Source organism: Neoarius graeffei, chromosome 27 (genome assembly GCF_027579695.1).
Source record: "Neoarius graeffei isolate fNeoGra1 chromosome 27, fNeoGra1.pri, whole genome shotgun sequence".
NCBI lineage: Eukaryota > Metazoa > Chordata > Actinopteri > Siluriformes > Ariidae > Neoarius > Neoarius graeffei.
Window position 1 is genome coordinate 36,913,939 of NC_083595.1, and position 14,301 is coordinate 36,928,239.

The 14,301-nt window shown below is 42.5% G+C and overlaps 1 protein-coding gene across 3 annotated transcripts in view; it reads right to left on the reverse strand.

Annotated features, from left to right (window-relative positions):
• The window catches only part of dpy19l3 (dpy-19 like C-mannosyltransferase 3), a 184,682-nt gene that overhangs the window by 118,068 nt on the left and 52,313 nt on the right, over positions 1–14,301 (reverse strand). For all 3 annotated transcript variants that reach the window (XM_060911429.1, XM_060911428.1, XM_060911427.1), the window contains exon 4: positions 7,273–7,363. In XM_060911429.1, coding sequence (XP_060767412.1) covers positions 7,273–7,363 — 91 coding nt within the window. The remainder of the gene's footprint in view (positions 1–7,272; positions 7,364–14,301) is intronic.

A 14,301-nucleotide genomic window follows, 5' to 3' on the forward strand; every position in this document is an offset into this window, starting at 1 on the left:
ATTGAATCAAGAATGGGAAGAGCAAGCTGAAATTGCAAAAAAGGTTTTGTTTTTTTTTAAAGCGCAGAAGGAATCAGGTTGATTTAAACAAAACACATACGCACTTTTATATTATTTAATGAAGCACAGCAGGGGTTTCTGTGGAAAGGAAAACTACAGGATGTATCTGTTTGATTCTTCTGAAATCAACCTGACTCTTCTCAGGGCACTTGGACATTGATGCAGAAGCAACATCGACATCAATCGCAGTCTAATTTATTTTAAGATACACAGGCCCCCAGAACTATTGGCACAAAAATTATATGATATTAAAAAAAAAAAAAAGAATAAGACATGCTAAACACAGGTTGAACAACATCTGAGACACTTTTACAGAGATCCTGGTTTCTTTAACCATTCCTGTGCTGACGTTGAGCTCGTCATCTTGTTGAAAGCGCTATCTGGCAGAACCTCCTGGCAGAGGCAACCAGGTTTGGGGTTGAAATTACCCTGGTACTTAGCAGAACACAGGAGATTAGCAATCTTCACTGAGCACCAGCCATAAAACAGACCCAAAGCATCAGCGATCCACCATCGTGTTTTACGATGACTATCAGGCGCGTTTCCTTGTTGCCAAACATGCAGATGTTGAGCTCTGCCAAAACAACTTGGTATGACATGGTCTCCTCTGACCATAACATACAACACCATTAGCTCTAATGATGCTTGGTGAAGATCAGGCGCTGTATTTTGGGGCTTGTATTTTGCAACGCTTCCAACAGCTCATTATCAGGAAACATGGTGTTTAACAGCTGATTATGAAACGTTGCGAAACAACCAGGAAGGCTGTCGGTCTGTGAAGGTTCTCAGTCATCCAGGTCATCGTAAACCATAGGTGCTAAAGAAACATAACGGGCAGGGAAGAAAACAGCAACAAACGCAAGAACAGTGTCATTCCCTACATTTCTGGACTGAGTGAGATACTCAGGAGGATCTTCTACAAACACAACATCCCTGTACACTTCAGACCCAGTAACACACTGAGGCAGAAATCGATCCACCCTAAGGACAGAATACCCAGACACAAAACAAACGCAAGATTTGTGTGGAGGACTGTGGAGGACGGCCCCATGAGGACAGTTGAAAGTCACACCTGGAGGACGCTCTGGACTCTTACAGTAATGCTTTTATGGTTGAGGACTGCAGTTGTCATGAACAGTTTTGCACTCAAGTTTCCATCAATGAAGAGTTATAACATCAACGAAACTGTCATGTTAAAACTGTTAATGTTACAGTCATGTTGTCTGCTGTTGCCCAAATGAGGATGGGTTCCCTTTTGAGTCTGGTTCCTCTCGAGGTTTCTTCCTCATGTCGTCTGAGGGAGTTTTTCCTTGCCACCGTTGCCACAGGCTTGCTCATTGGGGATAGATTAGGGACAAAATTAGCTCATGTTTTAAGTCGTTCAAATTCTGTAAAGCTGCTTTGCAACAATGTTTATTGTTAAAAGCGCTATACAAATAAACTTGACTTGACAAAATGGGAAACGAAACAACCACTTCCTCAGGCCAGGACTGTGCAGTCCATCTTCATCTCAATAACAAAGGACACTTGTTTCAGAACTTCAGTGTACACATTTTAGCCAGGGAAGACCGGTGGTTTGAAAGAGGTGTAAAAGAAGCCATCTTTGTCAACCTGGAACGACCATCACTGAACAGAAGAGGTGGTCTGAGGCCCTGTCCACACGGCAACGGATTCAGGTGAATCCAATACAATTGTTTATCGTTTCGGCCTGGCGTCCACACGGCACCGGCGTTTTGGGTGCCCCAAAACGCAATCTTTTGAGAACGGGTTCCAGAGTGGAAAGATCTGGCAACGTTGCCGTTGCGAAGTCGTCTGGATGAGTAGAACGGATTTGTTTACGATGACATCACAACCACATGACTGTCAGTGCTTCATGCCGGGTAGAAGTGTAACGAACTCGATGAGAGTTGTCAACAAATCCTATAACTTGGTTCATGAAACGCGCTTACAAAATATTTTCACTGTGAATATTTATTGTGTAATGGTGCAAAGTGAGAGAGAGAGAGAGAGAGAGAGAGAGAGAGTTAGGGCAGAGTCAATCCCGCCAGCAAAAATAGGGAAAAAAAGGAGCGATCTCACCTCTTCAGATGTTGGTTTAAGTCCTACAATACATTCCTCAAAAAGGGCGTAGAAGAACAAATTAATCCATCAACGTGTAGCATTCAATTTATTCCGGACCATTAAAGACGCCGCCTTCCGCGTAGAATCATACGTCATCCTCGCCGCCTTATTGGATGGGTCAAAGCGGAGAATAAAGATGCCTCATTCATGTGCTGCGTTTAACTGTACCAACAGGTTTACCGTCCAAACGAGATCACATGGGATTACCTTTCACAGGTGAGACTGGAAAAATACTTTTCATTGTATTTGGTCATTATAATGTAATTTTACGAACAGATTTTTCTGACTTTATGGCTAATATGAAGTCTTGCGCATAATAGTTTATGTGCATGCGTCCTTACTTCTTCTATTGTTCTGGTGTCTCCGAACGGACCGTCTTACAGCGCCCCTAGAGGTGTGGCATGTGTATTGCATCGTTTTCAGCAAGCGTTGCGTTGCCATATGGACCTGATATTTTACTGATCGTTGCCCATTTGGACGCGATATTTTTTTAAATAACATCTCGTTGCCGTTGTCGTGTGGATGTAGCCTAAGACTCGGCTGACCTCAACAAGTCACATGATGGCAGAGACAGCCAATGACCCACAGATCACCCTAACGACCCTCTAGGCTGATAACACCGTTCACACCCAGCCTCCAGTGACCCCAACAACCTACAGGATGACTGAGAGGGTCAACGACCCATGTGACCTCAACGACTCTCCTTAGGGTTGGTTTTGGTCCACTAGAGGATAAATATCTGGAACTCCTCACTAGTCAGACAGAACTGAAGAAACTTTTCGGATGAGAGGTGAAACGTCTTCAAGGATTTCAAGTAAGTCCAGTTGCCTTCTTTAGAACCAGGAAGGTGGCCAGGGCTCGACATTAACAGTAGCCCGATTGCCCGGGGCAACCATTCAATAGATTCGGACAACCAGACTCTCACAAATGCTTGCCCGATCGGGCAACTACCCAAATATGTCAACTTGCGTGAAAAACGATGTTTATTCATTCATATTATGATCAAATTCCATCACGATTTGCGATTGTTTGACTCGGAAAGACTGTGTCCATGTTATCATTACGGGATGTTCAACAACTAGCGGAATTCACATTTGCACATCGCGGGCTCGCAATGCAGTTTCCCATTGCTAATAATTATCACGTAGTGCATATTCAGTGTTCTATTCAGACCCTCCAGGATTTCACGATGTTGCAAGTTGCAACTTCAACGCAAATTCAACCAATCCCCATGAATTCAGGGCGGTGTTGCAATTATATCCAATCACCGCAACTTTCCCGTAAATTTGACCAATCGTTGGCGTCGTCTTGAGGTGACGTCGACAAAGTACCTTCCACCTTACTTCCGTGTATACGTTCAAGAGAAGCAGCATGTGCGCAGTGTTGCCAGATTGGGCGGTTTTAAGTGCATTTTGGCGGGTTTTGAACATATTTTGGGCTGGAAAACGTCAGCAGTATCTGGCAACACTGCATGATGTGCGAGTCAGTGTTTATGTAGGCTTAAATTCTGTTACTGAAAGTGTGTTATGTTTACAGTGAAGGACTGTGTGCACTTTACATTATTTTTTACTTAATACAAGAAATTAATGGATGCCAACATTTTTGCCAAAATGGTATTTTATTTTCCATTGTTTAGGCAGCTTCAGCATCATACTGTGAGATTCTGTTCAAATTGTTTTTTTTCTTCTATGAACCCTGAGCCATTTATTTTATTAGTTTATAATTATTGTTTAATTTAGTCTTCAGGAGAGACTGCCTGCACACAGTACTAGTACTAATAGTTTTTTTTTTCTTACATGAAAGCTGAGGCATTTATATTATATTTTAAGGTAACTTCATGTTGTGCTGTGAGGTTCTCTGCACTTTAACTTTTAAACCAACAGGTGCATTTGGACAAGTAAAGCCTATTTTTCTGCATTTTTGTAGTCCTGGTAATCTTTTATATTGGTAAAGTTGTTTATAGGACCATTTCTCAGTGTCTTTGTTTTTTTAATCAATAGTTTTTTCAGTAATAACTTAATATTTAACATATCACTCAATTTTAATCACAAAAAGAGAAAATCGCAACAATTTCTCGCAACTTTCACTTCCTCCCGCAATGTAATCGCAACAAAAACCTAAAAAACACCGCAACTTTCATCGCAATTTTTTGGAAAACCCCCCGCAACATCAGACATTTTAGCCCGCAACAATCACAAAAAAGGCCCGCGGAATCCTGGGGGGACTGAATATTGGTATGTCCTTCACTACATGACTAATTACCGCATTACTCGCACGGGGCGCTAGCGTCAATGCTTGTTGATATAGACAGCATCTGAGAAGGCTGAATAATAAATAAAAAAAATAATATATAATATTTGGGCAACCGTGTTCTGAGTTCGGGCAACCATTTGTAGAAATCTGGTGGAAAACCATTTGTGGAAATGGGCAACCATGTCTCAAAGTTAACGTAGAGCCCTGGTGGCAGGGAGCTCATGGGTCCAAATTTCCTGTTCCAGATATGTGACACTTCTTTCTATGGCCATAATTGTGCTTAATAGTATTTTAAATAATTATGTTTATTTTTTTAGATTAATTTCCTGATTTGTTCAGGTTGACAACTATGTGTGTCTTTTGTTATTAATTTTTTTTCCCCTGCATGATGTAGTATGGGTGGGATTTGTAAATGTGTGCAATCTCATTTATCCCCAAGGGAAATAACAATGATGCCAGCAGGGTTTCTGAAGGCTGAGAGTAGAGATGGCACCGATCCAATACCCAGTATCAGTATCAAGCCGATACCAGGGAAAAACGGACAAAACATTTTAAAGCGTCACAGTTTTTAAAGAAATCAATATCGGATGGGTTTCGGGAAAAGAAACTACACCCATCAGCCGTAGCACATACCATGTAGTAGATGGCAGAACAAAACGGTCATGTCGGCAAACTCTCCTGCTATAAGCAACATTTCAGTGTAACGTTTATTCGCTACAATCATTTTTATGACAGGTGTCAAAATTCTGTATATATGTGCACTTTAAGACTGGGAACAAATAGGTTATGGCTTTTGCTTGCGAGTTTACTTCCAGTGAACGAAGTGGTGGTCAGGCAACCCAATTTCGCCACCATTTGGCAAAGAGCTAGTGAAACCGTTTCCGACTGTTTTCACAGTTCGGAGTCCAGAGCACGGTCAAGGTGCGATAGATCCTTACACGCTAATAAAGAAGCATTTTTCCTAGGAGTTGGAAAACTTATCCATCCGTTGAGTTCCCACATCTCGTACTACCTGATGCTGCAGACATCGTTCTACACAGACAAACAGATGAAAACCTGGAAGAGCGTGGAGGTGTACAAGTTTTTATATGTGGCTGGTTAAAGATCTGGAGAATAGGACACTATGAGATAAATCCTGTATCATTTACACCCGGGTAAGTAGGAATTTTTGGGCTTTTTGTTTGCATCTTTGCGATGGTTGTTAGGATGCTACAAGCTTTAGTATCGGGTGTAAACAAACCACAGCTGCTCGATTCTCAAATCCTTCCTGCGCTTCTCTTTCCGGTAAATAAATCATTCAGAAAGATCCATAGAAACCCCTTTAAAGACCTGGGGATTGGTGAAACAGGACGGAGAAGTTATCACGGCTCACTGTAACTGCATGGCCGGGGAAGCAGTTTTGTGCTGTTAACTCGTGAGCTCTGTTTTTGTGTTTATGTAGATCGTCTCGATTATCTTATCGATCTAGTTCAGTGGAGGAACCCAATCTACAACGTCCTTGTAAAGATCCCTAGGATGTCCTGATAAATAAGAATGCTCTGAGAGCACAATTTCCCCCGCTGGCAACTATGCTATAACGCTAGTAAAATGCAACTGAATTGAATGAAACTGCAATATGTGTATTACCGATATATACCAAAGAATCCTGTCACGTTTCGTGAAATTCCTCCAAAAACTGTGAGAGGAGTTGATTTCAGAAGGAAAACACGCTCTCATCAAATTGTCACAGTATAATTTTGTTAATCAAGGGCTGTAACTCTGGGAAAATGTGACCCAATTTCACAAAATTACAATGTACGTATTACCAACATATAACAAAGAATCCTGCCAAGTTTCGTGAAATTCCTCCAAAAACTGTGAGAGGAGTTGATTTCAGAATGTGAGCACCCTTCCTGGGACAGACGGACGGAAATCGTCACGACATAATCCCGCTTCGGGCCTTTCGGACAGCGGGGGACAATAAATTGAAAGCATACACGTGAGGTGTACAATATGGCGAACATGATCAAACAGTAAACAAAAACACATCTGAGGACTTGAGCGTCTCCTGAACTTCAAAACATTATGAAATAACAGAAAATGGTGAGAAAAGTGACTTGTGAATACGAAGGAAAAAATAAAATCAGACGAATTTACAAACCCTTCACGAAGCGATCACTGCAAATTCGAGTGTCCTTCGACTCGGCTCCTTTCCCTTGCAGTGAAAGGTTCAAGAGCTGCCTCTCTCGTCGTCTTTTAGTAAAATCCTTTGCTCTTTCACCCTTCATCATTTCACGAGGAACCCATAAGAAACTTTTATCAGTTTCACGGCTTGTTCGATTCGAGCAGCCCAAAACAATGCAAGCGTAGGGCATTTTAACGACTAGCGAGGCATCCCAGCGATAATAACGCTTTATGAATAGTGAGCTTAGCTGGCCACCACTTCATGTCTTGCACATCTAATGAGGCGGCTGTGACGTCGGATGCAACCCACATATACGGTAGAGGTTACCTTAAAATTAACTGGTGTTCATTTCAGACAATGTGCTCCCCTATATTTCATGTATAGTTTGCTTTGTGTTTGTAGAAAAATGCCAGCACCAACTCATGACATGTACTCGCAGCATGCATTTGAATCTCGGCAACTGATGGACATTTAGTTTGGCAAATGTTGTCTTGCTGTCTGCTCCGTTTAAGTGCTGTACACTCGGACTGGATTCTGCTGGACTTGTAAATCACTTTGGATAAAAGCTTCCATGTGAAAATCTGGCACAGTTTTCATATTATAGAGAGAAAAAAAATAGCAAAGCCTTCAGGCCATTTGGACAGCAGGCTTCCAAACTGAATAAATCTCCATACCTTCCTGTATAGACGAGGCACTGAGCATCTGTTTGTAGTAGGAGTAGTAGAGGCCGCATTCTGTCCGAAAGGAGATTTCACGCTCCACTTCCTGCCAAGGAATCCAAAATATGACACATGATCAGAAAGATAAAATAAAAGCGTCTTCCGAGTACCTAACAGATGCTTATTTAAGCGGTACATTATTTTCAGACAGATGTCAGCAGAATGGAGTTACAATAAAAGTTGAAGACAAACAGGTGCAATAACTACGGCTGGTTAAATCAGTTCTTATGACAATCCTCCTTCTGTTTAGCACAGGTTTAAAACAGACATGAAGAAGAAAACCTCCAGCAGAAGTCTGACAAAATATCCTGTAAAGCTGCAGTCACACTACAGCTTGTGATGCTTTGCGATGGGTTATCGATGAAAATGAGGCGTTTTGGTGGTGATGCATGGCGATATAAAAGGTGAGCTAAAAGTTGTGCTCACACAGCAGGTGAACACTTAACTGTCACGCCTTTGCGCGTTTGAATCTGGCAAAGCTCGAGCAGCCAGGCACGTTGTGCTCGCTCTTGGGACCCAGCCATTATGGGAAACACCTGATGCTGATTTGAGCACAATCAGCACACGCGTATAAGGACACTGTTTTCATTATCATGGTCACGTTTGTTTCTAGCCACGTTTATGGTTCTGGTTAAATCCTCTGTTTTTGGTTTCATTTGTGTTTTGTTACTCTGACCTTGGGCGGCACAGTGGTGTAGTGGTTAGCGCTGTCGCCTCACAGCAAGAAGGTTCTGGGTTTGAGCTCAGTGGCCAACGGAGGCCTTTCTGTGTGGAGTTTGCATGTTCTCCCCATGTCTGCGTGGGTTTCCTCCGGGTGCTCCGGTTTCCCCCACAGTCCAAAGACATGCAGGTTAGGTTAACTGGTGACTCTAAATTGACCGTGAGTGTGAATGGTTGTTTTTCTCTATGTGTCAGCCTTGCAATGATCTGGTGACTCGTCCAGGGTGTATCCCGCCTCTCGTCCATAGTCAGGTGGGATAGGCTCCAGCTTGCCTGCGACCCTGTACAGGATAAGCAGGGCCGGCTGGCCGGCTGGCCGGCTGGCTGGCCGGCCGGCCGGCCGGATGGATGGATGGATGGATGGATGGATACTCTAACCTTGCCTCACATTTTGTTTTTGTAAATATCACGCCTGCTAACAAACACTCTTCCTGCACTTACATCCGTCTATAACCCCATACCTGACAGAATACTTCACAAGTCTCTGTGAAAACAGTATCCTTACACGCGTGTGCTGACTGTGCTCAAATCAGCATCAGGTGTTTCCCATAATGACTGGGTCCCAAGAGTGCACGCAACACGTTTCGAAGGATCCCCGAATGTAAGCACACTTTTCAAGTCTTGGCGAAGGTGAGGCTTTGCTGAGCCGCTGTGTTGATGAGGCTCCCGTGAGCATTGGAGACATGAAATCGAGACAAATACATCTCAAGAGGCTCGACGAAGGTTCCCTGAGCTTCAGGAAGTATTCCCAAACCCATCTGCGAGTATTCGCAGCTTAATTTGCCGATGAAAACATTGTATTGCATGCACTGAAATTTTTCGTGACCTTTTTGCCCACTCATGAGGTGGAGACGCGCCAAAGAAGCTTGGAGAACATTCGCTGTGCATCAAACGGTTGGTGGCGATGCTACCGGTTTTTCATCGCCAAGTATTTGCAAACCCATCACGAGCTGTAGCGCGACCACAAATCACACCTCTGATGGACCGGAGTTCCGTCCATGAATGAATAAAGAAATAGACAAACAAATCAAAAGCACACGGACTCATTTACAGTACGACAGGCAGTAAACAAAAATATTTTATTCGGCGAGTCATTGATTCCTGCTCATGCAGACATCACTTCTGCTTCAAAGTTTTACAATTTACAGCTCCTTCAGTTTTATTAAGATGGAATGAACTATAAAACAGCATGTTAATGTGTCGTTTCACAAGACAGACAAAATGTACTGTAAAACCACTTGAGAAATAATAAACAGTGGCAACTTTCTGACAGCAGAACTCATTATAAAGTCTGCACCAAAGCTGTTTTCCACTTCCAATATCGCTTGCTTGTGTTTTTAGGACTATAATTATCTTTTTAAAGCTAATTTAATGCATCACTCTCTTAGACCTACCGGACTATGAATACACAGCTCAGAAAAACACTGGATTTTTTTTTAAACGATTCACGCTATATATAAAATATTTACCATAATACCAAGTTGGAGATTTACATCTCCTTGCAAGTTACAAGACTAAGTAAAGATTAACCGAACATCACGCTCAAAGACCCAAAGATCTCCAGACTTGCATTAAGATCTTCAAAGTGGTCCTTCTTACCTCCAGCTGTGAAAACCAGAGCAGGTTTTCATGGATGGAGTAAACATACCAAGCATGGAAGAGTCCAATCAGCCCTGCCAACGTTAAACCAGCCACCATGCCAAGAGTCTGCCAACAGCTCAAGCCATTAAGTCTCATCCATGAAGAGTTCCAGCACCTTCTGTTCACGCACTGCCTTGCTTTCAAGACCCTTGTGCTTTCTTTCATCCCAGATCTATCCAAATCGATGCTGTCCAGAATGCTCTCTTGCACGCTTTTGCCTCTACGTCTTGTCTCCATTGCAGCTTTGCCTGTGTTTCTGAGATTTTTTTTTTTTGTCTTTCACTGACGATTACTTGAACAATTCAGTGACTGAATCCAGCCTGTGCTTTCCCAGTCTTGGAGGAGGAGCTTGCTCAAAAAACAGTGCTACTAGCTCATTACTCATGTAAAAAACATTCAAATTTTACAAGGCAGTTTATGAGGAGATCACTGAAAGATCGGGAGACTTTTGTAGGCACACAAACTGACAGTCGGCCAAAAGAACTGACCGTTCCATGACCAGACAAGACAGCTGATATAGGAAGGAAGGTATTTGAGCTGCACAACTGGTGACCTTTTGGTGTTTGCAGGGAAAAAATGGAAAAAGGAAGCCGAAGACTTGGAACATCACTTGGAAAATGTTAAAAGCATTTATCCGAGCTTTTTAAACAATCTAAAACTTCAGCTCCGGTCTGAAACGGTGTCCACATGGTGCTATAACTGTTACGGACATGACTTCACGCACTGCAAATCCAACAGAGTCCTGTCCGCATCTGCTTCGTGTCTCACACACACACACAGGTATCCCAGAGGAGATACCAAGCTGACAGACCATTTTAGCACAAAGTCTGAACATCAACAACATATGGCCAAAATCCAGAAAGCAAAAGTCCTGGGCTCAGAGCGTACCAAGATCTCCGGTTCACCTCGGCTTAACCCATTTTGAACCAGACTTGCACATGTACCTTGATGGAACACAGTGAATCAACAAGATTGTGTGCAACTGTCTGCACTGTATTCCCCACACACACACACTGCAAACACTTTTGAGGAGCCTGCTTCCTCGGTCTGCTCTCCCAAAGACCAAAGGAAAAGGATTTCCAGCATTGAAAAGTTCACTGCAAATAAAGCGCTCGGACTCTTATAAGCCTGACGCACTCTAGGAGGCATTTAACCACAGGAGAAAAACAAGCAACATGCTGGGAGTAAACGCGCCGGCCGTTTCTTCCCTCAAAGCAAAGTGAAGCAGCTCCCATGTTTATCGAGTGAGAGAACAGATGACGGCGGATAATGAGCCGTAACCCGGTCTTAAAATACTACACGGCACATGTTTGCACTGCACTCTTGTTCTTTCCATTACAGTTGTGGCCGGACTTGATTTAAACCCCAACGTGACCTTTTTATGAGGAGACCAGCACATGCTGCATTGACTGCATTCAGCCAGCAGAGGAAGGGGGTAAGAAGAGAAAAAAAAAACATTACGGTGTGTATAACAGTGCCAATAATACACCACCAAGAACTGTTTTGTCATCATTTATCAAAAACTAATACAAAACCCTTTCTTGTATGGTTCTTATATTTCACAAAAAAAAGAAGAAACTGTCCATCCATCCATCCATCCATTATCTGTAGCTGCTTATCCTGTACAGGGTTGCAGGCAAGCTGGAGCCTATCCCAGCTGACTACGGGCGAGAGGAGGGGTACACCCTGGACAAGTCGCCAGGTCATCACAGGGCTGACACATAACCGTTTATACACTACCGTTCAAAAGTTCGGGGTCACCCAGACAATTTTGTGTTTTCCATGAAAAGTCACACTTTTATTTACCACCATAAGGGCCCGTTTACACGAGGACGCTGTCGGGTAAAAACGACTAAATATTTTATCAGAAGTGCCTTTCGTTTACACGAGGACGGCGTTTCCAAGGCTGAAAAACGGATAAAATTGAAAACGCCTTCCAAAGTGGATAAGTTAAAAACGGCCCCCGTTGCGTATCTGTCTAAACTACCCAATACGCGAAACTCCGCTCGGATCTGCTCACGTCGGGTACGCGTTTACGTCATACATGTGTCATATACTGCACATGCCAGCCCGGGAAGTAAGAAAGTAAGTAAAAAAGTAAGAGCATGTCTGATTACATCGATCCAACGGACCTTCAAGCTGCTCTGTGTTTTAATGCAGTAGATGTGTTTTCCTGCTCACCCGCCCGGCTGGAGCTCCTCAGTTTGGTGTCGCCAAGTTACACACACACGCACGCGCGCGCCGCCTATTCAAGCCGCTCGTGAAACCATAAACCCGAGACTGAAAACAAAACCAGCAGCCGAACGGGTTTATTTTGCTGAGATGGACACTGCCTTTTCTCTTCACCGAAACAAGAGTGAGTGTTACTTAATAAAGGCAGATTAAAAGAGTTTCGGTTTGCTCCTGCTCCTCCCTCGAGCACTACAGTACCTCAGCCGGTGTTCTGAAATTTCTTCCTACCTATAATTTCTTCCTACCCGGTGTTCTGTAAAGTTATCCTAGCAAGTTCTCATACAGACCGTTTTATTATTCAAAACAAGTCATTACAAATTATTTGACTCGGCCAAAGACTCGACCAATACGCACAAAACATAAAAATCGGCAAATGCGTGAAATTCTCACCGATTTTCTATCAGCCCAGCTGATCGGTGGGACAAAACTGTTGAATTTTCCTACCCTCCTGGATTTCGCGCATGCGTAGTAGGCTTGGTAGGATAACTTGACAGAACAGCGGCGCAGATGTGCAGATCAGACAAGACGGAAGACGTTGCGCATGCGTGCAGACATAGCGGAGACATTTATGCGTCACCGTATAGACGCAGATTTCCTCCTTGAAAACGGTCGTGTAGACGCGGAAAAAAGTGAGAACAAAAACGGACTTTTGCGTTTTTGTTTTATACCGTCCCCGTGTAAAGTGGGCCTAAGTTGTAAAATGAATAGAAAATATAGTCAAGACATTTTTCTGGCCATTTTGAGCATTTAATCGACCCCACAAATGTGATGCTCCAGAAACTCAATCTGCTCAAAGGAAGGTCAGTTTTATAGCTTCTCTAAAGAGCTCAACTGTTTTCAGCTGTGCTAACATGATTGTACAAGGGTTTTCTAATCATCCATGAGCCTTCTGAGGCAATGAGCAAACACATTGTACCATTAGAACACTGGAGTGAGAGTTGCTGGAAATGGGCCTCTATACACCTATGGAGATATTGCACCAAAAACCAGACATTTGCAGCTAGAATAGTCATTTACCACATTAGCAATGTATAGAGTGGATTTCTGATTAGTTTAAAGTGATCTTCATTGAAAAGAACAGTGCTTTTCTTTCAAAAATAAGGACATTTCAAAGTGACCCCAAACTTTTGAACAGTAGTGTAGATATATGAGAAACCCTGACAGGGAAATTATCTGAAAATCCTGTTTGCTACAGAGCCACTAAAACACAACTAACCTATTGTGTTTTCAGTGTATTTCACTTTTAGGTTTTATATATTAAACTTCTTGCCTTTGCAATCTTTTCGTCTGTCTGATAAACAGAATTATTCTATCCACATTCAGTGGATATGAGCAATTGTGCACTCTGATTGGCTACCCTACTACTAGGCTATCGGCTCATATACCGTGAGTAGATAAAAAAAAAAATGGTGGCGCGTGTTGCTCAACCAACCGAGGACGAAATAAAAAAAAAAACTCCACAAAATGTTTTTTTTTAAGCACAACAAAATATGGAATAAAGGTATTTGATGGAAAGAACATCACTTTTTTAAATAATTATTATTATAGCATTTTTCACAAATTGCTACTGTCATTTCGCCGGTTTGTTTAAATTCTAAGTGATTTTGTTGGACGTTTTGTGTTAAAAAAAAAAACGTTTATAATCAAACGTGCAAAAACAAAATTAAAAATGCCCCGTTTAGCCTAGGTCACAACCGGACGTACGATTTTTTGGCCGTGCGATTTTTGGCGTTTCCCAAATCGCTGCGTTTTTTTTGTTCGTGGAGAAAGACGCACGTTGGCCGTAAGTTTGTCTTGCAACCTGAAAAAAAACGTAAGTGCCCGTAGAGTTTGTTTGACATGACAAAGAACCTCTGCAGCCGGTCTGCGGCCAGTCTACGGCTCGAAAATCAGCACGTCACACGCGCGACCTCTGTGCGTTTCTTGCGTTTTTTGCACGTAGACCGGCCGTAGGAGCACGTACGGCCGGTTGTGACCAAGGCTTTTCTCAGAATCCAGTCAGTCAATGTGGATAGAATAAAACAGTTATCTCGTCATACATGGCTTATACCGGTAGACAACTTGGTGCTACGCGCCTCATCAGCTCATGTACGACTCGATTTTGTGGAATAACTGTTAAATGTAATTTACTGCATGAATTACTGTACATGTTTATAATGTTAGTAAATGTACATATGCATTATTACACTATTAGTTTGCTAATTAAAATGTATTAAAATTATGGTTAACGTCAATGTATAACAATTCTTCATTCATCACAATTTCAGAATCCTAACAAGCCCAATCATCATTACTGCTTTCAGTTGATCAGAAGACTCTGTCTGGATTATATTAGTGAACAGTGCTCCTGTTTTGTTTGTATAAATGGCATTACAAAGGTATTAAAAGCAT